General features: G+C 43.8%; 1 protein-coding gene across 5 annotated transcripts in view; it reads right to left on the minus strand.

Moving 5' to 3' along the window:
- The window catches only part of ccser1 (coiled-coil serine-rich protein 1), a 993,014-nt gene that overhangs the window by 469,374 nt on the left and 498,408 nt on the right, over window positions 1–25,232 (minus strand). For all 5 annotated transcript variants that reach the window (XM_078403227.1, XM_078403223.1, XM_078403228.1 and 2 more), the window contains exon 7: window positions 12,519–12,596. In XM_078403227.1, coding sequence (XP_078259353.1) covers window positions 12,519–12,596 — 78 coding nt within the window. The remainder of the gene's footprint in view (window positions 1–12,518; window positions 12,597–25,232) is intronic.

Genomic DNA, 25,232 nt, shown 5'->3' on the forward strand with positions numbered 1-25,232 from the left:
TTGAAGCCTTTATCTTGTATCTGTACACTGTGAAAGACTTGATTGTAATCATGTATTGTCTTTTCGTTGATTGGATAGCACGCAGCAAACAAAACGCTTTTCACCACACCTCGGTACACATAACAATAATAAACTCACTTAACATGGATCAGAACAGCACAAGAACAGGCCCTTTGGCCCATAATGTCTGTGTCCAACACGATACCAAGGTAAACTAATCTCATTTGCCACACATGATCAGTACCCCCTCCATTCCCTGCCTATCTAACAGCCTCTTAAATGCCACTATCGTGTCTGCTTCCAGCGCCATTCCTGGCAGATCGCACCAGGTACCCATCACTCTGTAAAAATCCTGCCCCACATATCTCCTTTAAACTTGACCTTAAAGCTATACCCCCTTATCTTTGACATTTCCACCTTGGGAAATGGGTTCTGACTGTCTACTCTTTGCCTCTCTTTATTTTATATACTTCCATCAGGTCTTCCCTCAATATTCCAGGTTTGTCCAACCTCTTTTTGTACCTAAAGCCACCAATCCAGGTAGCATCTCGGTAAACCTCTCTGGCACCCTCTCCAAAGCCCCAACATCATTCCTGCACGAGGGCAACCATAACTGCACACAATACTACAAATTTGGCCTTAGAGGGCAGCACCATCTCGTCCCAACCTTACACTCAAAGCCTCGACCAATGAAGGCAGGCATATCATATGGTTTTTTTCCATCACACTATCCAAATGAGTTGCCATTTTCATGGACCTACTAACCAGAACCCAGAGATCCTTCTACATATTGTGGGGCAACACAGTCGCACAGCACTAGAGTTGATGACCTACAGCACCAGAAACCCAAATTCGATCCTGACCACAGGTGCTGTCTGTATGGAGTTTGCACATTCTCCCTGACTGTGTGGGTTTTCTCCAGGTGCTCCAGTTTCCTCCCAAACCCCCAAAAACATGCAGGTTTGTAGGTTAATTGTCCTCTGTAAATAATCTCTAAAGTGTAGGATTGAACAAGTGTACTGGGTGATTGTTGGTCGGCGTGGACCCTGTGGGCTGATTTCCACTCTTTCTCTATACAGCTGCACCAATTGCAGGGCAAAGAATCACAGGAAAAAAAGCACAATCATCAATTTATCTCAATAATAGTTGGCTTTTGAGCCACCAGTCATCTCAGCCCCAGGTGTCCATCAAGATAATGTTCTCAGACCTGCCTTCTTCGATGACATCCCTTCCATCATAATGAAGTTTGCTATTTACAATTACCCAACATTACAAGTCCACCTTTTAATCTCCCCAGATAATGGATTCAAGGTGCTTACTTCCACCCTGAATGCACCTCCTTCCTCATTTTGTAAGCCTTTGTAGAGCATAATGATGTTGTTAACCTGGAAAAGGGTGCAGAAAAGATTTATGAGGATGCTGGGTAAATGTTCACGAAGTTGGGGGAGTCCAGAACCAGGGGTCACAGTTTAAGAATAAGGGACTGAGATGAGGAAAAACCTCTTCACCCAGAGAGTTGTGAATCTGTGCAATTCTCTGCCACAGAAGGCAGTGGAGGACAATTCACAGGATGTTTTCAAGAGAGAGTTAGATTTAGCTCTTCGGGCGAAGGGAATCAAGGGATATGGGGAAAAAGCCAGAACAGGGTACTGATTTTGGATGATCAGCCATGATCATATTGAATGGCGGTGTTGGCTCAAAGGGCCGATTGGCCTACTCCTGCACCCATTTTCTGTGCCTACGAAACATTTAGACATATTAATGGATAGCCTAGGTTTGGAGAGATATGGGCCAAATGCAGGCAGGTGGGATTAGTGTAGATAGAGTATGTTGTTCAGCATGGGCAAATTGAGCAGAAGGGCCTGTTTCCACACTGTATGACTCCGGGACTCTGAAGAAATTGCGAACACTTCAGTGTCAATGTCATTGAAAAAGTAATACATTTTATTAGTCACCCGCCTCCGCAGTACATTCTCGATATGTGGAAAATAATTTCGAGCTGAAGTGGGGCTGGATTCATCACAAATTCCCTTTAAAGGTTACTTTTGCTAGGATTCAAGGATGTGCTCAAAGCCTCATTCTAAAAATCCAAGAACCGTGTCGATTCCTGCGAAGCCGAGGAGCATCCAAAGTGGAGAAGCAGCTCTTGATATTCTTAATAAATGAAAGGAGCGGAATTAGGCCATTTGGCCCATCAAGCCTACTCTACATTCAATCATGGCTGATCTATCTTTCCCTCTCCACCCCATTCTCCTGCCTTCTCCTGATAACACGACACCCGTATTAATCAAGAACATTTCAATCTCCACCTTAAAAATATCCAATAACGGCTTCCACAGCCTTCTGTGGCAATGATTTCTGCAGATTCACCACCCTCTGAATAAAGAAATTCCTCCACATATCCTTTCTGAAGGTCCGTCCTTTTATTTGATGCTGACCTCTGGTCCCACTAGTGGAAACATCATCTCCACATCCACTCTATCCAGGCCTTTCACTATTTGGTAAGTTTCAATGAGGTCCCCCCTTATCTTTCTAAACTCCAGCAAGTACAGACCTAGCACTGTCAAATGCTCATCGTACGTTAATCCAATCATCCCTGGGATCATTTTCATAAACATCCTCTGGACCCTCTCGAACGCCAGCACATCCTTCCTCAGATATGGGGCCAGAAACTTCACGTGTATCCACTATCAATTGCCAGGCAGTCTGAAGAAGGGTTATGACATGAAACCTCACCTGTTTCTTTTCTCCAGAAATGCTGCCTGACCCGCTGAGTTTGTGTCTATATTTGGTATAAACCAGCATCTGCAACTCTTTCCTACACTTTTTCTATTAATTGTTAGGCTTTGCTCCATCACCACTTCTCTTTACCAACTTCTTTGTCCTTCACCAGTAGTCTGAAAAAGGGTCCCAACTCAAAATGCCACGTGTCCTATTCCCTCCACAGATGTTGCATGACCTGCTGTGTTCCTCCAGCACTTTGTTTATGCTCAGCATTCCAGTGTCTATTTTATACTTTTGACTTTAGAAATACAGCAAGGGACAATTTACCAAAGCCAATTAATCAACAAACTTGTATGTCTTTAGAGTGTGGTAGAAAACTGGAGCACCTGGAGGAAACCCACGCCGTCACAGGGAGAACATATAAACTCCATTCAGACAGCACCCGCAGTCAGGATCAAACCCATGTCTCTGGCGCTGTCAGGCAGCAACTCTACCGCTATGCCACTGTGCCATCTCTTGTGTCTCCAAAGTTTTCAAATCGTTGCTTTGTGGGAATAATGCTGCAAGCCATGACCCAATACGATATGTCTGGTTATATTGTTATCTCAATGGAGTATGATTTGAGTAGCCAAAAGCACTCTGTTCTCTATTAAGTCTTCACTTGGTATAGCTTTTTGTTTTTTGCAGCCTGTGTAAAATAACATAACAAACATTTTAACTGGTCCAACGCCAGTAGTGCCATCTATCCAAAGACTCTGATATCCCAGTTTTTCCTGGAGATTCCGGCAAAGAAACACAACCAGATATTTTATGCAACTGCACAAACTTGCAAAACACTGAGGTTGTCCTTCAGGATTGAAGATGACATCCTTTCATTTTTGCTCTGTTGGATTTGAGTTGAACAATTAAGCCAATGTAGGCACCTCTTCCATAGATGAGTGAAAGGTTCCCACATGGAATTCTACCTGGATTTTAGCAAATAATTTGATAAAGTCCCCCTTGGTAGGTGATCCAAAGGATTAAGAGGATTAAGAAACAAGGAGTACAAGACAATAACTGCAGATGCTGGTACAAAGCAAAGGTATTTATTCACAAAGTGCTGGAGTAACTCAGCAGGTCAGGCAGCAGCTCAGGAGAGAAGGAATGGGTGGCGTTTCGGGTCGAGACCCTTCTTCAGACTGTTGTCAGGGGGGTGGGACAAAGGAAGGATATAGGTGGAGACAGGAAGATAGAGGGAGATCTGGGAAAAGGGGAGGGGAAGAGAGGGACAGAGGAACTATCTAAAGTGGGAGAAGTCGATGTTCATACCACTGGGCTGCAAGCAGCCCAGGCGAAATATGAGGTGCTGTTCCTCCAATTTCCGGTGGGCCTCACTATGGCACTGGAGGAGGCCCATGATAGAAAGGTCAGACTGGGAATGGGAGGGGGAGTTGAACTGCTCGGCCACCGGGAGACCAGTTTGGCCAACGCAGACCGAACGCAGGTGTTGAGCGAAGCAATCGCCGAGCCTGCGCTTGGTTTCGCCTATGTAAATAAGTTGACATCTGGAGCAGCGGATGCAATAGATGAGGTTGGAGGAGGTGCAGGTGAACCACTATCTCACCTGGAAAAACTGTTTGGGTCCTTGGATGGAGTTGAGGGGGGAGGTAAAGGGACAGGTGTTGCATCTCGTGCGGTTGTAGGGGAAAGTGTCCGGGGATGGGGTGGTTTGGGTAGGAAGGGACGAGTGGACCAGGGAGTTACGGAGGGAACGGTCTGTGGGGAATGCAGAGAGGGGAGGGGATGGGAAGATATGGCCAGTGGTGGGGTCCTGTTGTAGGAAACAAGGAGATCAGTTTAGCCTGACATTTGGAGCATTGGCATACAGTTCTGGTTGTCTCTGAATAAAACAGAGGCTGTCGGGGTTGTCGCTGGGTATGTTTAAAGAAATTGACAGATACTTGATTAGCAATGGTGTCAAACCTTACAAGGAGAAGGCAGAAGAATGGGGTTGAGAGCGAAAGATAGATCAGCCATGATGAATGACGGAATAGACTCAATGGGCTAAATGGCCTAATTCTGCTCCTCTGACATAAGACCATGAACTTTCAGGAAGGAGATGGAGGCTTCAGAGAAGGTGGAGAAATGTTTATCATAATGCAGCCTGGATTAGAGAGTATTAGCTACAAGGAGAAGTTGGACAGAATTGGGTTGTTTTCTCTGGAATGCCAGCAATTGAGGGGAGACCTGACAGAAGTATATAAAATTATGAGACATAGAATAGACAGTCGGAACATTTATCCCAAGGTGGAAATGCCAAAGACTGGAAGGCGTCGCTTTCAGGGGAGATGGACATTGGAGATGCGCAGGCCAAAGAGTGGCGGGTGCCTGGAACATACTGCCAGTGGCAGCCGAGGCAGATATGATAATGGGGTTGAAGAGGTTTTTAGATTGGATATGCTGGGAATGGAAGGGTATGGATTATGTGCAAGCAGAGGAGATCGGCTTATCATGACATCATATTCCACACAGACATTGTTGGCTGAAGGATCCTTATGCTGCAGATAAACACAAACTACTGGAGTAATTCAGCAGGACAGGCAGCATCTCTGGAGAGAAAGGATGGGTGACATTTTGGGTCGAGACACTTTTATTGTTCTGTATTCTGTACAGGTCTAGAGATACCTATTGGGGTGGTTGGGAAGTGGAACGCTCATTTCTCCATTGGCACAGGGCTTCAGTCTGCTCCCCATATATTGCCTCAACATTCGTCATTCCACCCCAAATGCTCCTTCTCCACTTTACATTTTTTTTCAAGGAGATGTTAACCTCATGGAAGAGGTCCCTACATTTGAATTGATTCCTCTGCAACCACGTGCCTGGGAATAAAATGTCTGCTTCAAGAGCCTTTTGGAAACAAATGAATGCAATCAGATCCTCAAAGCTGGGAATGTCAGCCTGATATCAGGGCCATTTATTCTGCCAGTGGATTCAACCACAAACTCACAATCCACTCCAACTGATAGCATGTGCAGAAATAACCAGCTGTTAAAGTGAATGACACAGAGCAGGCAAGCCAACATTTGTGAATCTTCTTGGCTAAGAATTAATTCACTGTGAACAAAAAACACACAAATTGGCAAGCTTACCAAAGGGTTTCCCTTCATAGGTCTCTCAGTTGCTCACTATTCTTGCCAACCATCCTTATTAAGACTTTTTTTGATTGGAGAAAATTATCACAAGCTGGGCAGAACACACTGATTGATTGATTGATTGATTGATTGATTGATTGACTGACTGATTGAAAGATACAGCATGAAAACAGATACTTCAGCACACTGAGTCCACACTGACCACCGTTCACATTTGTTCTATTTTATCCCACTATCAGATGCAATCCCTGCACATTAGGGGCGATTTACAGACGGCCAAATAACCAACAAACGTGCACGTCTTTAGGATGTGAGAGGAAACCAGAGCACCCAGAGAAAACACACATGCAAAATCCACTCCGACAACACCCGAGGCCAGGATCGAACCCTGGTCTCTGGCGCAGTAAGGCAGCAGCTCTACCATCTGTGCCATTGTGCTGCCCAATTTGTTTTCAGTTTGCAAGGTACATTTGATCTTTCGAAGCTCACCACAATTTAATCGCAGGGAAAATCAACATCCACTTTGTTGCAAAACTTGCCTTCCACTGTGAAACAAATTCATTGAGGTGATGAGGTTCACTTTGTTTGAGCCAGCAGGCTGCTGTATAGGTCACCCGAATGCAGTAAACATTGAACGTGAATGTCTTTTCCTTGCTAACAAAATAACATCAGTCAGTCCCCTCATATTAATATGTCAGCCGTCACACGACAAGGACCGAAAACAAATTATATCTTTATTAACCTTTGTTTTCAGTTTGTGAGTGAGGTGAGTGCTCTTTAAAGCAAGGAGGAAATGAATAGTTAACAGTGGTGACAAAGACCACGAAATACCACTGCCCGCTTTAACCCTTCCCACGCATTGTTCAGAACCTTTAAGATTTGTTCCTTCCCCATTTAGCTGGGGGCAGCAGAGTGAAGTGAAACAGACAAGAGTCAAAAGAGATGTGTAGTGCACGTGTGCGTGCGCTGAATGGATCATTCCCCTCAAAGATGAAGCTTGAAGCTGGAGATAGCTCAGTTCCAGCAGCAACTCAGCAAGTGTTTTACTTTCTGTTGATTAGAGTGGATAGAGTGTATATGGAAAGCAGGTTTCCAGTAATGAGAGAGTCTAGAACTAGATGGCACAGCCTCAGAATAAAAAGGACGTGCCTTTAGAGAGCAGATGAGGAGGAAATTCTTTAGTCAGAGGGGTTGTGAATCTGTGGAATTCATTGCCACAGATGGTGGTGGAGGCCAAGTCATTGGGTATTTTTAAAGCAGAGATTGACAGATTCTTGATTAGTAAGGGTGTCAGTGTTTACGGGGAGAAGGCGTGGAATACATGGATAGGATTGGTTTCGAGAGATATGGACCAAAAGTAGGCAGGTGGGACTAGCGTAGATGGGGCATGTTGGTTGGTGTGGTCAAGTTGGACTGAAGGGCCTGTTTCCCCACTGTATGACTCAAGGGCAGAAGAATGGGGTTGAGAGGGAAAGACAGATGATAGATCAGCCATGATTGAATGGCAGCAGAAACTCGATGGACTGAATGGCTTAATTCTCCCCTATGACATATAAACTTATTAACATGATTTACCGGTGGAATTGGTTGAGCAAGGTTAACAATTATGTATCTTAGACCATCAGACATCAGAGCAGAACTAGGCCATCAAGTCTAATCTGACCGATTTTGCCCTTTCAAACTCATTCTCCTGCCTTCTCCACGTAACCTTTGATGCCCTTGCTAATCAAGAACCTATCAATCTCCGCTTTAAAAACACCCAATGTCAGCCTCCATAGCCGTCTGTGGCAATGAATTCCACAGATTCACCATCCTCTTTCCCTTTCAAAATGTATGTCCTTTTACTCTGAAGCTGTACACCAGAAACATCTGTCCTCCGGTTCTTGATTAAACATCTGTCCTCCTGTTTCCTCTGGTTCTTGATTAAACCTCTGTCCTGTTTTTTTAAATTGAATCCAAGTCCTCTAGTTCCTGTGGAATTCTATCCATAAATGTTAAGAGAAGTTTCTTTAACCTCAATATTGGGAACAAAGTCGGGACTGAGAAAATGAAAGTTAAGCAGAGTTTGATGTCGGACGAGTTAATTTTATCTGATTTTCTTCTGTTGTGATTAAATACCCTGGCTATAATACAACCCTAATGGCACATACAGAAACAACACTGGCTGTTTATCTGAGTACTTTGCAGCGTCAAGTTTGGCATACTGTCACCCTTAAATGTTATTGCGTAACCAAGTGAAATGGGGCATTATCTGGAACACTCCGAAATAATATCGTCACCGAAATGCAAAATTAAAAGTAATGTCTGTTATTGTCCAACAGAATACGCCTGCTGCAGTTCTATTTAATCCGATGCTCCAGGACCTTGTGCTGATGTCATTTGAAACTCCTTAGGGTGTGAAATGTGGCCAGTATTCAGGTTACTGGCGGTGTATAAATAGGCACCAATGAACATGAGGGGTTGTCGAATCTGGGAGGATAAATGAGAGAACTTTTAGAGCACTCCCTGAATGCAGCTTCTGCCAAGTAATACGGGACGCTCGCTTCCATTACCCATGCTGCAGGTTTGTTCTACTTTGAGAATTCATATCGAACTGTGCTAATTATAGACGTGGGAACGTACCATCAAGGATAACAACTTCTCACAAACTAGGACACCGGGGCTACGCTCATCGTCAGAAACTTTCACACTGATTTCTGATCAAATACCACCTTGGTGATACATCACTGTACGAACTTGATACTTTTAGTTCTTCCCTGTTGCTCAAAGAGTTGTAGAATAATACAGCATGGATACAGGCTGTTCAGCCCATCATGTCCGTGCCGACCAAGATGCCCCATCTTGGAGACGGCTCGGTGGCGCAGCAGAAGAGTTGCTGCCTCACAGCGCCAAAGACATGGGTTTTTATCCTGACTACGGGCGCTGTCTGTACGGAGATTTACATTCACTCTGTGAGCACATGGGGTTTCTCCAGATGTTCCAGTTTCCTCCCACACTCCAAAGACATGCAGGTTTGTAGGTTAATGGCTTCTGCAAATTGTCCCTATTGTGTAGGATAGAACTCGTGCACAGGTGATTGCTGGGAATTCGGTCGGCCAAAGGGTCTGTTTCCACATTGTATCTCTCAACTAAACTAAACTCAATCTAAGCTCATCCCATTTGCCTGCATTTAGCCCCCCTCCCTCAGAATTTTGCCTATCCATGTACTTGTCCAAGTTTCTTTACAGGTAAACACAAAATGTTAGAATAACTCAACAGTTCAGGCAGCATCTCTGGAGAAAAAGGATAGGTGATGTTTCAGGTCGGGACCCTTCTTCAGACTTTATCTTTTTTCTTTACAGGTATCTAGTTGGCCGATCTTGTGGAGTGATGATCTCCATGTACAGAACTGTGCTTGCTGGTCTTGAACTGACATTGTGAAATGTGCTTCAAGTATTTTTAGACTATAGAGATACACATACAGTGCGGAAACAGGCCCTTCGGCCCACCAAGTCCGCACCAACCAGCGATCACCCTGTACACTAGCACTATCCTACACACTAGGGTCAAATTACAATTTACAGAAGCCAATTAACCTGTATGTCTTTGGAGTAAGGGAGGGAACCGGAGTACCTGGAGACAACCCATGCAGTCACATGCAGAAAATACACACCTCCAGATTAAGGGACAGTTTCTTCCCAGCTATTATCAGGCAACTGAACCATCCTTCCAACAAAGAGAGAGTGGGCCTGAGCTACTATCTCCCTCGTTGGAAGCCCTTGGACTATCTTTAATCGGACTTCACTGGACTTTATTTTGCACTAAGCATTATTACCCTTATCATGTATCTGTACACTGTGGATGGCTTGATTGTAATCATGTATTGTCTTTCTGCTGACTGGTTAGCACATAACGAAAGCTTTTCACAGTACCTCGGTACATGTGAAACTAAACTAAACCATACTAAGTTGACCCAAGCATAGACATCCATTAGTACGCACAGAAACCGACAGAGGTTTGCACTCATTCTTATTCTCAACGTGAATAGTGAAAGGCCAGGATAGAGTGAATGTGGAGAGGATGTTTCCACAAGTGGGAGAGTCGAGGACCAAAGGCCTGACAGTTAAGAATGTTGCCATTAACTGTATCTTTTCCTCTTCCATTCGACCTCACAAAGTGCAGCAGCCATTTACCAGGATGTTGCCAGGACTCAAATGCCTTAGCTCTAAGGAGAGGTTGGGCAGGCTAGCACTTTATTCCTCGGAGCACAGGAGGTTAAGGGGTGATCTTGTAAAGGTGTATCCAATCATGAGGGGAATAAATGTCTTTTACCCAGGGTGGGGAAATCGAGAACCAGAGGTGAGAGGAGAAGGATTTGGTGGGAACCTGAGAGGAAGCTTTTTCATTTTCAGAGGTTGGTAGATACATGGAACAAGCTGCCAGTGGATGTAGTTGAAACAGGTACAATAACATATTTAAGAAAACACTTGAAAAAAGACACAAAATACGAGAGAATCACACCGGGTCAGGCAGCATCAGAGATCATATATAGGTGGCATATCGGATCCCAACCTAAAATGTCATCGATCCACTTTCTCCAGGGATGCTGCCTGACCTGCTGAGTTACTCCAGCACTTGTGTCTTTTTTTTTGCAAATCAGCATCTGCAGGTGCTTGTTTCTAATAAGTTTGATAGGTACATGGATAGAAAAAGGTTGAGGGGGTAAGGGTCAGACACAGGCAAGTGGAACTAGCCTACATGGGGCCTTTTGGTCTGTGTGGATGAGTTGGGCTGAAGGGTCAGTTTTTGTGACCCAAAGTGGAAAATACAGGTGTTTCTTTTTTATTTATCCCTTTGTCTCTCCGGTTTAGACCATACTGAAAATAACGCAGTGCATTTTCAATGAGATTGGTTCAATGTCCAACTCCTTTTTTCAGATAGCACATCACTTCTCTCTGTTGGTGGCTGCATGCTCTTTTCCTTGGGAAGTGAATTAAACGTGTGCCTTGCTCACCAGCCAAGAAATAGAAAGTGTGAAATGCATCTCACTCAGAGAGAATAAAGCAGATGGAAGTAAGACTCCAGAATCAACATTCAACAACCCTGCAAAGAAATATCTTCCTTTTTGCTAATTTGCAGTTTGTGGGCTGGTATGCCAACTGTGGGTGGCACAGTGGCACAGCAGTGGAGTTGCTGCCTTCTAGCACCAGAGACCAGGCTTCGATCCTGACTACGGGTGCTGTCTGAATGGAGTTTGTACGTTCTCCCTATGACTGCATGGGTTTTCCCCGGGTGCTCCGGTTTTCTCCCTCATTCCAAAGACGTAGAGGTTTGAAGGTTAATTGGCTTTGGAAAAAATAGTAAATTGTCCTTCGTGTGTAGTGTGTGCTAGTGTACCAGGGATGGCAGGTTGGCGCAGACTCGGTTGGCCAAAGGGCCTGTTTCCGGGCTGTAACTCTAAACTAAATTAAACGAAACTATTGGGGTATGTCTCCCGTTCATCAATGACTGTTAGCACCTTTCCAAAAATATTTGTATTTCATCAAAAAAATTGGATGCTAAATTAATGTTATTAATTGATTCTAGTATGAACTGAGCATCCATTTATCTGCTTTAAGTGCCTTGTTTCAAGAAAGTACATGCCACTTTCCATTATATATCAAACTTTCAGCATCGTGTCTCTCCAAAGATACAAATTGTAAAGTTAAAATATTCAAGTGACAGGTTTGCCTTCTGCAAGCCTGATAATGTAAAATATTCCTCTGCATTAGAAGTCTGTAATTGGACAAATGACATCCTTCCAGAAGGGCAAGAGATTGATTTCTCCATTAAAGATTTAACTTATGGACTGAAAAAAGACACAAAATGCTGGAGTAAATCCAGCGGGTCAGGCAGCATCTCTGGAAGACATGGATAGGTGACATTTAGGGTCGGGATCCTTCTTCTGACTGGTCCCAAACGAAAATGTCACCTTTCCATGTCTTACAGAGATGCTAGACACAAAATGCTGGAGTAACTCAGCGGGTCAGGCAGCATCTCCGCAAAAAAGGAATAGGTGAATTTTTGGGACGAGACCCTTCTTCAGACCTTTACATACCTGTAGTTTCCCTTTCCCCTTACTCTCAGTCTGAAGAAGGGTCTTGACATGAAACATCACCGATCCATGGAAAGCTGGAGTAACTCAGCGGGTCAGGCAGCATCCCTGGAGAACATGGATAGGTGACGTTCCGGGTCGGGACCCTTCTTCAGACTAGAGTAAGGGCACTGACCCGAAACATCACCGTTCCATGTTATCCAGGGATTCTGCCTGACCCGCTGAGTTACTCCGGCATTTGTGTCCACCCTTGGGAAACCAGCATCTGCAGTTCCTTGTTTCAACATCGCCTATCCATGTTTTCCAGAGATGCTGCCTGACCTGCTGAGTCACTTCAACACTTTGTGTCTTTTTTCATCTAAAAGGAAACATTAAAATCTGAACTTGTTTTAATAATTCCATTAATATAAATGTTTAATAGTACTACACGAACCACAGTCTCAAGAACATACTTGGGACTTTCATCAGTCTTCTGGTTTTAAGGGAATCCTCTGTCGAAGCTACAGACTTAACAAAAGGGGCACAAGATGTTGACTGTGGGAACTGTTTCTGAGTTCCACACTGACAGACAAGGTCGCTGTGCATCCTACCTTGCAAGCAAAGGGCATCTCGATGATAGGACTGACAGGAAGAGAATGTGTGCTGCTGGCTGGACTCATCTCTGCACTCTGCAACAAAAATGGGAAAACTGTTTCAGGGCAAGCTACCACAACACAATCTTCCGCCAAAAACAAGTAATGCCATTTCAATGAATAGTTTTGAAAATATATAACAAAAAGATGAAGACAAAAGGAACTGCAGGTTCTAGAATCTTGAACAAAACACAAAGTGCTGGAGGAACTATGATCAGCCATGATTGAAAGGTGGAGTAGACTTGATGGGCCTAATGCCTAATTCTGCTCCTATAACTTATGAACTCAGCAGGTCAGGAGGCACTTGAGGAGGAAATGGACAGGCGACATTTTGAGTCAGGAGTCTTCTTCAGATGTTTAGAGTTTAGGTTAGCTCAGAGAGACAGCGTGGAAACAGGCCCTTCGTCCCACTGAGTCTGTGCTAACCAACAATCACCCCTACACTATGGGTCAGGCAGCATCTGTGGAGGGAATGGCCAAGGGAATGGCAATGCTTCTGGTTGGAACCTTTCTTCAGCAACCTTCTTTGCTCAAGATTCTGCAGTTCCTTGCTTCTCCATTTTATTGCTTCCCATTTACAGGTTCAAAAGTGGATGTCTTTGCATTTGCCACAACTTTGCCTGTTCACTTCATCTATTGATGTCTTTCTGTGTAATCCAATTCTTCTATCTGCACTCCTTGTTGTCTTACCTATCTGTGGGTTGTTTGGTTGGAACAACAGAAGAAACACTGTGGTGGCACAGTTGGACAGCTGGTAGAGCTGCTGCCTCACAGCACCAGAGACCCGGTTCGATCCTAATCTCCGGTGCTGTCTGTGTAGTGTTTTGCATGTTCTCCCCGTGACCGCATGGGTTTTCCCTGGCTGCTCCGATTTCCTACAACATTCCAAAGAAGTGCGGGTTTCTAGGTTATTTAGCTTCTGTAAGTTGCCCGAGTATGTAGTGAGTGGATGAGAAAGTTGGATAACAAGGAACTATTGTGATCAATGGTCAGTGTGGACGGTGAGTCGAAGGGCCTGTTTCCATGCTGTATCTCTAAAGTAAGCTAAGCTGAGCTGGGCTTTGATTAGTTTAGTTCAGTTTATTGTTACATGTACCAAGGTACAGTGAAAAACTTTTGTTTTGTGCTAACCATCAGTGGAAAGACTATATATGATTACATTTGAGCCGTCCACAGTGTACAGACGCATGATAAAGGGAATAACGGTTCGTGCAAGATAAAGTCCAGTAAAATCTGATTAAAGATAGTCTGAGGGTCTCCAATGAGGTAGATGGTAGCTCTGGACTGCTCTCTGGTTGCTGAGAGGATGGTTCAGTTTCCGGATAACAGCTGGGAAGAAACTGAGCTGAGCAAAACCAAACTAAACGAATCTCTGAACTAAACTCTTCAACTCCCCCAAATCCTCCTGCCACACATCTACACCAGAGGTAATTTACAGTAGATGGCATGTCCTTGGGATATGGGGGGGGGGGGGGGGGGGGGGGGGTCACAGGAGGACTTAAAGGAAACCACGCAGTCACACAAAGCTCTAGTGAGCCAGCACCTGAGATCAGGAACCAGGTGACTGGAGCTGTGCCGAGCAGCACTAACTGCTGCACTCCGACAACGGAAGATAAATGATCGCTCCTTCAAAGCAAATCACTGCTTCAAACAAAGTGGCAGATGATATTTGTCATTTAAAAATGAAGCATGTGAAAAACTGATTTACTCTTGTGCTTAGACTATCATATACCACAATACCCAGCTGCTTACAGCTGATATATTATGTTTTTTTTATATATTGTTCTATTGAATAGATTTTATTGCAATTTTAACTTTTGTTGAATGCTAATTTTAAACAATCTGGGCTCAGAGATTAAAGCACAACATAATTATATGGTCAACAAATTGTGGGATACTGTTAATAGATTGGACAAATTGTGAAAAATGCAACATGAGATTAATTTAGAAAGAGTGCCTAGTTGGAAAATGAACGTTAATATAGACATATAGACCATTGGGACTATGTCACATTGTCGGCATCCGATTCGTGGCACTCTTTGCAATACTTTGTGTATGGAATGCAAAACAAAGAATTCCACTGTGACATATCGCATGAGATAATATAGTATCATTCATTCATTCATCCAATCATATGTGTAAAGAAGGGATAGGGAGCTACAGGAAGAGATTGAGCAGGCCGGGGTACTATTCCTTGGAGCACAGGAGGATGAGGGGTGATCTTATAGAGAGAGATTTATAAAATCATGAGAGGAATAGATTGGGTGGATGCACAAAGTGTCTTGGCCAGAGTAGGGAAATCAAAAACCAGAGGACATAAGGTGAATGGGGAAAGATTTAATAGGAATTTGAGGGGTAACTCTTTCACTCAAAGGGTGTATGGAATGAGCTGCCAGAGGGCGTAGTTGAAGCAGGGACTATTGCAACATTTAAGAAACAAGAGAAAGCGATAGGATAGGTTTTGAAGGATATAGCCAAATGCAGGCATGTGGGACTAGTGTGGATAGCAGATGGTTGTGCATCTTCCAATGTACCTCACTGCAACACTCACTTTTTTTCTCTGCATTTTCTGTGTAGCTAGAACAATATATTCCACATTCTGTTTATTTTCACTTTTGCCCTGACCGTGGTACTCATGTTGGTATGATCTACTGGGTAAGTGTCCAAATATAGTTTTTGACTGAATCCCAATATACCTCACTATAATAAACCAACATCAATATAAACACCAATGAATATTTTAGAATATAGTACTCAATATAAGGAGTACAAGGGACAAAGACTGCAAGAAATTGTGAAGTTGTCGATGTAGCTGCCTAAAGCTTGCAAAATAAAGATTTTCACTGTTCCTCGGTGCACTTGACAATTGGAAACCTAAACCTAACCTTAACTCAGTTCGGACAGATAGCAATGGTGCATTCAAGTGAAGCTCAGTAAACATACGAGGAATTTAAGTATTTGTTGACAGAGTGAAATGGTGGCAGACAAAGCATGAGCAAAATAAACTGAACCATCCCAGTGGGTTGAGTGGCATGTTTCCAGATTATAAATGGTACTTTGATATATGCAAAACTACAAAAGTATACGCAATCTTTCAATAAAGCAAGTTAATGCCACTTGAATAAGCAGTTTAGCCTTTCTTAGAAGCCTTAGGAAATTTGGCATGTCCCTGTGGTTTGGGAGCAGCTCCATCCAATGCCGCAAGATATTGCAGAGAGTTGTGGATGTAGCCCAGACCATCACGCAAACTAATCTCCTTTCCGTTGACACCATCTGCACTTCACTCTGCCTCGGCAAGGCCACCAGCATAATCAAGGATTAGTCTCGCCCCAGTCACTCCCTCTTCTCCCTTCTCCGATCAGGCAAGAGGTAGAGAAGTTTGAAAACACATACCTCCAGATTCAGGAACAGTTTCTTACCAGCTGTAATCAGGCAACTGAACCAACCTATCAGCAACTAGAGAGTGGTCCTCCTATCTACCTCATTGGAGACCCTCGGACTATCTTTAATAGTGACTCTGTAGGCTTTCTCTGGGTGCTCTGGTTTCCTCCCACATTCCAAAGACCTGAGGGTTTGTAGATAAATTGGCCTCTATGAATTGTCCCCTGTGTGTATGGAATGAATACAAGAAAATGCAAGAAGTCTGAGATAGGGTTCCGACCCAGAACGTCACCCATCCTTTTTCTCCAGAGATGCTGCAGCCTAACCTGCTGAGTTACTCCAACATGTTGTTTCTCTTTAAGAGTGAATGCAAGAGTTGGATAACATTGAAGTAGTTTGAAAGGGAGATGGATGGCTAGTGGGGGCCAAGGGGCCTGTTTCCTTGCTTCATTTCTAAACTGAACTAAATATGAATGGTAAAAGTAACAGTAACCAGAAATCTAACAGTTTATTGCAACTACAGGCTTGGGTCAATGATGATATATGTTGTCCATACCCAATCTGACCCCACGACAATGTGGTTGCTATGTGATTGTCTTCTGATGTACGTTAAGACATGGGAAAAATTGCTGAGCATATCCACATCTCATATTTTGAGATACAGTGTGGAAACAGACCCTTCAGCCCATCAAGTCTGCGCCGACCATGATCACCCGTTCACTTGTTCTATCTTAGACACTGGGGACAATTGCAGAAGCCAATTAACCTACAAATCTGACCGTCTTTGAAATGTGGGAGGAAACCGGAGCACCCGGGGAAAATCCATGCGTCACAGGGAGAACGTACAAACTCCACACAGACAGCACTTGCAGTCAGGATCGAAGGCCGGGTCTCTGGTGCTGTAAGGCAGCAACTCTACCGCCGCACAACTGTGAGGATAAAATGAATGAAAACATCCCAAAGTAATCAACCACAAATTAAAATAAGATGCCCAATCTGAGTTCAAAATCTCACATCAACAGCATTTAAGAATCAGGGATATTTTAGAAAAATATCTTGCAGTAAATAAATAGTGGGAAAATATCAACCTTATGAGGAAGTATGGTAAAGCAAAAGTGTTTACTTCCATTGTTTTGGAATGAAACATTATAACGGGTGCATTGTTCTTCAAAGTAACTCCATGGACTGTGAGGTTTTTCCAAGATGAAGAAAATTTGCAGTGTCAGACTTCCTTTCCTCCAAACACCATAATGATCAGCTGGATGCCCAAGTAGGCTCAATAAGTGTTTCTATTACAAGACACAAGAATCTGATCTTTTCAAGGAATTTGAATAGATTAGGTTACACTGTAAACCTGTTCACCAGTTGCAACGAGGCCTGGATCGGAAACTCGAAGGTTCAGGAATGACGGGTTGGTGACGGAGAGAGTCAACAACTTCAAATTCCTGTGTATGCATATCACTGAAGATTGATCCTGGGCCCAGCACATGGATGAAATCACAGAGAAAGTCCATCAACACCTCTACTCCCTGAGATGATTGCGGAGATTCCGGATGTTGACGGATATCCTCGTGAACTTCCACAGGAGAGTGCATACTGACTGCATCCCAGCCTGGTTCGGCAACTCAAATGCCCAGGAATGAAGGAGATTACAGAGAGTGGTAGAGACTGCCTGGTCCATCACAGGTACTGACTTCCCCACCATCAAAGGGATCTGCAGGAGGCGTGCCATTATCATCAAAGAGCAATATCATCCTCATTTCACATCTGCAATTGGAAAGAGTCTGAAAACCATGACCACTAGGTGCAAGGAGAGCTTCTTCCCAACGACCATCAGGATCTTGACCACTATACAAGACTAACTTCAACAGAATTTCCACGGACTGTCTTTGGTTGCACGAAAGACGTGTTTTTTGCACTTGTACGGTGGCCATCACTTCAGTAAATTTTTGTTTATTATATTTTTTTTACACAAAGGGTGATGGGTATATGGAATGATCTGCCGGAGGAGGTAGTTGAAGCAGGTGCTATAACAATGTTAAGAAACATTTAGACAAGTATACTGTATGGATAGGATAGGTTTGGAGGGATTTGGGCCAAACGCAGGGTAATGGGATTAGTGTAGATGGGGCATGTTGGTCGACGTGGGTAAGTTGGGCTGAAGAGCCTGCTTCCATGCTGTATGATTCTATGACACTGTCTATGCCTCTATATTGTGTATTGTATTTGCAAACCTATTAATCTGCTGCAAGTAAGAATTTTGTTGTTCTGTTCTCGGTACATGTGACAATTAAACACTCTCAACTCTTGATTCTATTTTGCCAAATTGGTGCTGAGGTGTAATCTATTTTGCACTGTGAACACAAACTCCCTCACTCTCCGAATCCTGATAATTCCCTCTACAGATATCTTCAGCTCGGCTCAGTGCATTATAAGCTGAGAACAGTTTGTTCCTCATAACAGCTTGAGGGGTAAGAAAAATCAAAATAAAGTCAATTATTATGGTTGGTAACATAAAACGGAACAAATAAAAGAGAGCACAGCTTGCACATAATCCAACTGGGAAAATGTTTCTTGCAATCTTGACACATTCATTAACTACGCCGAGAAATAATTTATGAAGGAATTGTCTCTTTCTTCAGCTTTCTGGGAGAGAATCAACTGTATTCAAACGATCATTGATTTCCAAATCGATGTCCTGCTTCATAATGTCCATTTTGAATCAAATGTTTCTTTGTGGTTTGGAAGGGCACTCACAAATCATCATGGGCTTTCATTTTGGACTATTGTAACCTGAGGTGTCAACCTGAGCCGTAAAAAACATCAACATTTCTCCCACCTGGTTGCCAACAGTGCCACTCTTAATCCTGACCACAAAGCTGATGATTGGGCAATCAAGGCAGCAGCCCAGAGAGCGATGAAGTTTAGTTTTTAGTTTAGTTTAGTTTACAGATCCAGCGCGGAAGCAAACCCTTCGGCCCACCGACTCCGTGCCAACCGGAAATCACACCGTACATTAGCGCTATCCTACACATCAGAGACAATTTATAATTTTACCAAAGCCAATTAACCTACAAACATGTTCGTCTTTGGGATGTGGGAGAAAACCCATATGGTCACAGGGAGAACGTACAAACTCCGTCCAGGTAGCACCCAGGATCGATCCCAAGTCATTGGTGCTGCAAGGAGGCAACTACTGTAACGCCACTGTGTCACCCTAATTCCTCATTGGCAGATCACATTTAGTGTGAGCTGGATACAGCACTTAGATATTTAGATACATAAACAATAAGAGCAGGAGTAGGCCATTCGGCCCTTCAAGCCAGCACTGCCATTCAATGTGATCATGGTTCATCATCCACAATCAGTACCCCGTTCCTGCCTTCTCTCCATATCCCTTGATTCTGCCAGCCCTATATCTAACTCTCTTTTGAATGCATCCAGTGAATCGGCCTCCACTGCCTTCTGAGGCAGAGAATTGCACAAATTCACAACTCTCTGTGAGGAAAACGTTTTTCCTCATCTCAGTTCTAAATGGCCTACCCCTTATTCTTAAACTGTGGCCCCTGGTTCTGGACCCCCAACACCGGGAGCATGTTTCCTGCATCTAGCGTGTCCAATCCCTTAATAATTTTATATATTTCTATAAGATCCCCTGTCATCCTTCTAAATTCAAGCCTAGTCGTTCCGTTCTTTCATGATGTGACAGTCCCGCCATCCCAGGAATTAACCTTGTGAACCTATGCTGCACTCTCTCAATAGCAAGAATGTCCTTCCTCCACTTCTTCCTCGATAACCAGGAGCACCGTAAGGCCGTGTGGTCAGTTCCCTGCTCTACTCTCTATACAATCATGACCGAGTAGCCAATTCCACTATTTAAATTTGCCAATGAAACCACCACCATGGGATGAATAAATTCCTCCAAATTGTGTTTGGCCTCAGTCTCAATCTTACTCTCAATGTTAGCAAAACAGGTACCACTTCACAACCGTGTCGCCCTAGTGATTCAAACTGATATCACACGCTTAGTACAAATCATTGGAGAGACCACCATGTTACTATTAGAAGACCTTACCAAGTTTAATTTGCTGCAAAGGCATGGAGATGCCTTTCAGGTAGACATTGTAAATGGACTTTGTTTGCTCTGCCACTGGCTCGTGTATCGACTTTTCTGTAAAAACAGACTGTTGTGAGTCCTGCCAAATGAACTTCCTTGCCTCCAACTTACTGGCTGCCAGTGCAACATATTACTTGATATATCAGTGTCAACAATCATTCTGTAAACTGCTTGAAACAATGAAGAGATCAGGAGGAATTAATTCATGGGAGCTGGATCTTGCTGACTTACACCAGCAAACGAACAATGTTTTCCCGTTGGAAACATAAGAAACTGCAGATGCTGGAACCTTGATCCTCAAGCAGTGCTGACGGAATTCAACATCTGTGGAAGGAATGGACTGATGATGTTTTGGGTAGCAATTTATCTTCAGACTGATGGAGTTATGGGGGGGGGGGGGAGAAAGCTAGAAAAGAGAAGTGTGGGAAGGCAAAGTCTGTTAAAGGATAGGTGGATACAGGTGTGGAGGGGTGGATTAGTAGATGGGTGGAGACAGTGACAAAGGTTCGAAAATGAGGCAAAAAGGGTGTGAGATAAGAAGAGAAGAGGAGTGAAATGGAAAACTTGAGGGAGGGGTATGGGTGGAAAGGGACAGGGAGGAGAGGACCGGGGGGAATAAATGGGTAATGTGGGATTCAGGGATGGGAGACAAGCCTATGGAGGATTGGCATGGAGCAGGGTGGCTGTGGTGGTGGGTGATGGTGGGAGAAATATGTTTGCGTTGAGAAGTCAATATTTGCCAGGTTGTTACAGAGAACAATTAAGAGTCAACCACATGGATGTGAGTCTGAAGCCACAATGTAGACAAAATAAAGAGGGGTGAAAAGAAAAGCTGGAGCGAGCGACGTGGATGGAAGGGGACAGGGCAGAGGGGAAAGACGAGGGGAATAAAAGGGAAAAGGGGAGAATACAGGGATCACTGGTCAGCACGGACTCTGTGGGCCAAAGGGCCTGTTTCAGTGCTGTATCTCAAAAGTCTAAAGTGAAGATAAGGGGTAGGGTGTATTATTTTAAATTGGAGAATTCAACTTTCAATGTTGCATTGTAAGTCAAGTTTCTTCACTGTATCTTAGTACACTTGACAATAATAATAATCCAATACCAATAGTTATGAATGAATGAATGAATGAATGGGTTTATTGGCCAAGTATGCATATACAAGGAATGTGCCTTGGTGCTCCGCTCACAAATGACAACACGGACATACAGTTAACAATTAAGAATAAAGCATAAACACATCAACACAATAAGGATATAACATTACGGTCTAAACATGTGGGCGAAAGTAAACCAGAGCAAAAAAGAGACCACAGACTTTGTTATGATTGAATAGTTATGATTCAAATTTTCATCTGTCCATGCCTCGCAGAGAAAAGAGGATGTTTCCAGGACTTGAGAACCTGAGCTCTTGGAAGAGGTTGAGCAGGCTAGGTCTTTAGTATATGGTGACCAAAACTGACACAATCCTCTAAATGTGGCCTCACCAATGCCTTGTTTAACTGTAATATGACCTCCCAACCTCTATACTCAGTTCGATAACTTAAATGCCCAGGAGCTAAGAAGACTGCAAAAAGTTGTAAACACTGCCCAGTCCATCACGGGTCCTCATTTCCCCACCATCAAAGGGATTTACCAGAGTTGCTGCCTCATAAAGGCAGTCAGTATCATCAGAGAGCTTCACCACCCTGGCCACCACCCCAACCTCTGCAGCACATTCCAGGCACCCACCACCATCTGTGAAATAAAATCTTGCTCCACACATCTCCTTTTAACTTTACCCCTCTTACCTTAAAGCTATGCCTTGTAGTCTTTGACATTTTCACTTTGGGGGAGAAAGGTTCTAATTGTTAACCCTGTCTATGCCTCACATATATAATTGGTGCATGTGAGAATAAAAGACCTTTGAAACCTATGAAACATAACTTACATCTTGACAATCCCACGGCAATTAATATTTATCTCAGTTTCTATCCCTGGGAACAGTTCATACCCTTGCGCAATACCAATGGGTCAGGTTAAATATAGCCAACTGCAAGCAATATAGAATAGTACAACACAGGAACAGGCCTTTCAGCTCAAAAATTCCATGCCAAACATAATGCTGAGATAAACTAATCTCCTCTGCCTGCACATGATCCATACCCCTCCATATCCATGTGCCTATCCAAAAGCCTCTTAATTGCCACTATCGTCTTTGCCTCCACATGTTCCAGGCACCCACCACCCTCTGTGTAAAAAAATTGCCCCAACATCTCTCTTTAAACTTCGCCTCTCTCACTTAAAACTACGTTCATGATATTTCTCTCCTGGGAATAGGTTCTGAGATTCTGACTGTCTCCCTCTATGCTTCTCATTACCCAAGGGATGGCACGGTAGATAAGTGGTAGAGTTGCTGCCTCACAGCGCCAGAGACCCGGGTTCGATCCCGAATACAGGTGATATTTGTACGTAGTTTGTACGTTTTCCCCGTGACCTGCGTGGGTTTTCTCCAGGATCTTCAGTCTCCTCCCACACTGCAAAGGCATACAGGTTTGTAGCGTAGGTGTGCAGGAATCGCTGGTCAGTATGCACTTGGTGGACCGAAGGGCCTGTCTCCACGCCATATCTCTAGACTATACTAAACTTGATGTACTTCTTTCAGGTCTCCCCCAATCTCTGGTGCTCCAGCAAAAGCAATCCAAGTCTGTTCAACCTCTCTTTATAGTTTTGGACCTTAGACTTACAGTGTGGAAACAGGCCCTTCGGGCCACCAAAACCATGCCGACCAGCAATCACCCCATAGCACTATCCCACACTAGGGAAAATTTACAATTTTTTACTAAAGCTAATTAACCTACAAACCAATACGTCTTTGGAATGCAGATGGAAACTGGAGCACCCAGAAAAAAACCACGAGGTCACAGGGAGAATGCCCAAGCTCCATACAGACAGCACCCGTAGCCAGGATCGAACCCAGGTTTCTAGCGCTGTAAGGCGGCAACTCTACCACTGCGCCACCCGATGGCAGCAGCTTTGGAGACAAAGGGTGGGTTACTGATTTCTAATTATTGCACTTTATTTTGATGAGTGGTTTCAGATTTTCTTTCCCACTAACTTCTTAAAATGTTTTGAACATTTTTAATAGGCTGTTACTTTTTAATTATGCACCTCAATTTTAATAGACTGTTTGTCAGAGGCATTTATAATCTATTAAAACCCCAACCTCAGCCTTTGTGTCTGGCAAAGCTAGGATTGGAGCTTTGCCAGCTGTCAAATGCTTTCGAAGATGTTTCATTTCAGAGACAGCCATTCCACTCACTGGGACCGGTGACAGAGATGCACGGAGACATTTATAGAAGTGGTTTACCAGAATGCTGCCTGGATTAGAGGGTATTAGCTATAAAGAGAGATTTCATAAACTTGAATTGTTTTCCCTGCAGCACCAGAGGTTGAGGGAAGAGAGGGGAACTTTATTTGTTGTTTATTATGGTGTTTACGGTGTACTATGTTTACATATATGTTGTGCTGCTGCAAGGAAGAATTTCATTTTTACATTTAGGCTCATACGACAATAAAATACCCTTGACTCTTTATTTTAGACTTTCGAGATACAGTGCGGAAACAGGCCCTTCGGCCCACCGAGTACGCGCCGAGCTTCGAATCACCCCGTATACTAGCACCGTCCTATACACAAGGAATAATTGACAATTCTTTACCAAAGCAAATTAACCTACAAACTTGTACGTCTTTGGAGTATGGGAGGAAAAAAGAGAAATTCCTTGCAGTCACAGGGAGAATGTAAATTCTGTACAAATTCCGTACAGCCAGCACCTATGGTCAGGATGGAACCCGGGTGTCTGGCGCTGTAAGGCAGCAACTCTACCACTGTGCCACAGTGCGCCCCAACTCTCTTGACCTGATAAAAGTATATAAAATTGTATGAGGTGTGGATAGGGTAGACTCGAGGGCATAGTTTGAAGGTGAAAGGGGCAAAATTTAAAGGAGATCCTGCCTGACCCCTGAGCAACTCCAGTTTGTATCTTTAAATAGTTAAGAGGTTACTTCAAATCCAAACTCAAATATCAACCAATCCAACACTCTAAGTATGCACAACCATCACACTGCAGTGAATACTATCTGCATCAAGTACTGTGGTTACTTGCCGAAGTATCTTTTACACCTTCTCCTAAACCTGTGACCTCTTTCTCTAAGAACGACAAGAGCAGTAGGCAGAATGGGTCGCTACCTACAGCTTTCCCTCCACTACACATTGACGCTTTGAAATACATTGCTGTTTCTTCCTCGTCTCTCAGTCTAAGGCAGCACAGTGGCGCAGCTGGGAGAGCCACTGTCTCACAGCACCAGAGACCCGGGTTCGATCCTGACCACAGGTGCTGTCCACAAAGTGTTTGCACGTTCTCTCTGTGACAACATGGGTTTTTCTCCGGGTGCTGTAGTTTCCTCCCCAAATCCCATAGGTGTGCAGGTTTGATGGTTAATTGACCTCTGTGAGTTGCCTCAATTGTGTAGGGAGCAGATGGAAAGTGGGATTACATAGAACTAGTGTGAACAAATGATCAATAGTTGGCATAGATTCTGTGAGTTGAAAGGCCTGTTTCCATGCTGCATCTCTAAACTTAATTAAACCAAACCGAACTACTATGTATGGAGTTTGCACATGCTCCCTGTAATTGTGTGGCTTTTCTCCGGGCACTCCTGGTTCCTCCCACATCATAAAGACGTACGGGTTTGTAGGTTAATTTCCCTCCATAAATTGCCCCTGGTATGCAGGGAGTGGATGCAAAAATGGAATAACATGGTTGGAGTGGACCTGGTGGGAAGAGGGCTGCCTTCCATGCTGTGTCTGTAAACTAAAGGTCTTTTCTTACCTCCAGTTCCCTCCCCTCTACTTTCAGTCTGATGAAGGGACCCAACCTGAAACATCACCCATTCCTTTTTCGCCAGAGATGCTGCGTTAGTCCAATTTCTGTCTGAACTAAACTAAAACATCATGCCAACCAGCACTGTAGGAAAGCCTTCTGCTGTGGCACACCAAGCCAGATCAGTAGCAGGTCTCAAGGGTAATCAGCAATGGACAGTAAATGCTGGCTTTGCCAATGATATCCTCCCACCATGTCAATGTAGACATTTTTGAAATAGGTTTACATAATAGGCTGCAAAACAAGAGGCTGCTC

The sequence above is a fragment of the Rhinoraja longicauda genome, chromosome 1 (genome assembly GCF_053455715.1).
Source record: "Rhinoraja longicauda isolate Sanriku21f chromosome 1, sRhiLon1.1, whole genome shotgun sequence".
NCBI classification, from domain to species: Eukaryota; Metazoa; Chordata; class Chondrichthyes; order Rajiformes; family Arhynchobatidae; genus Rhinoraja; species Rhinoraja longicauda.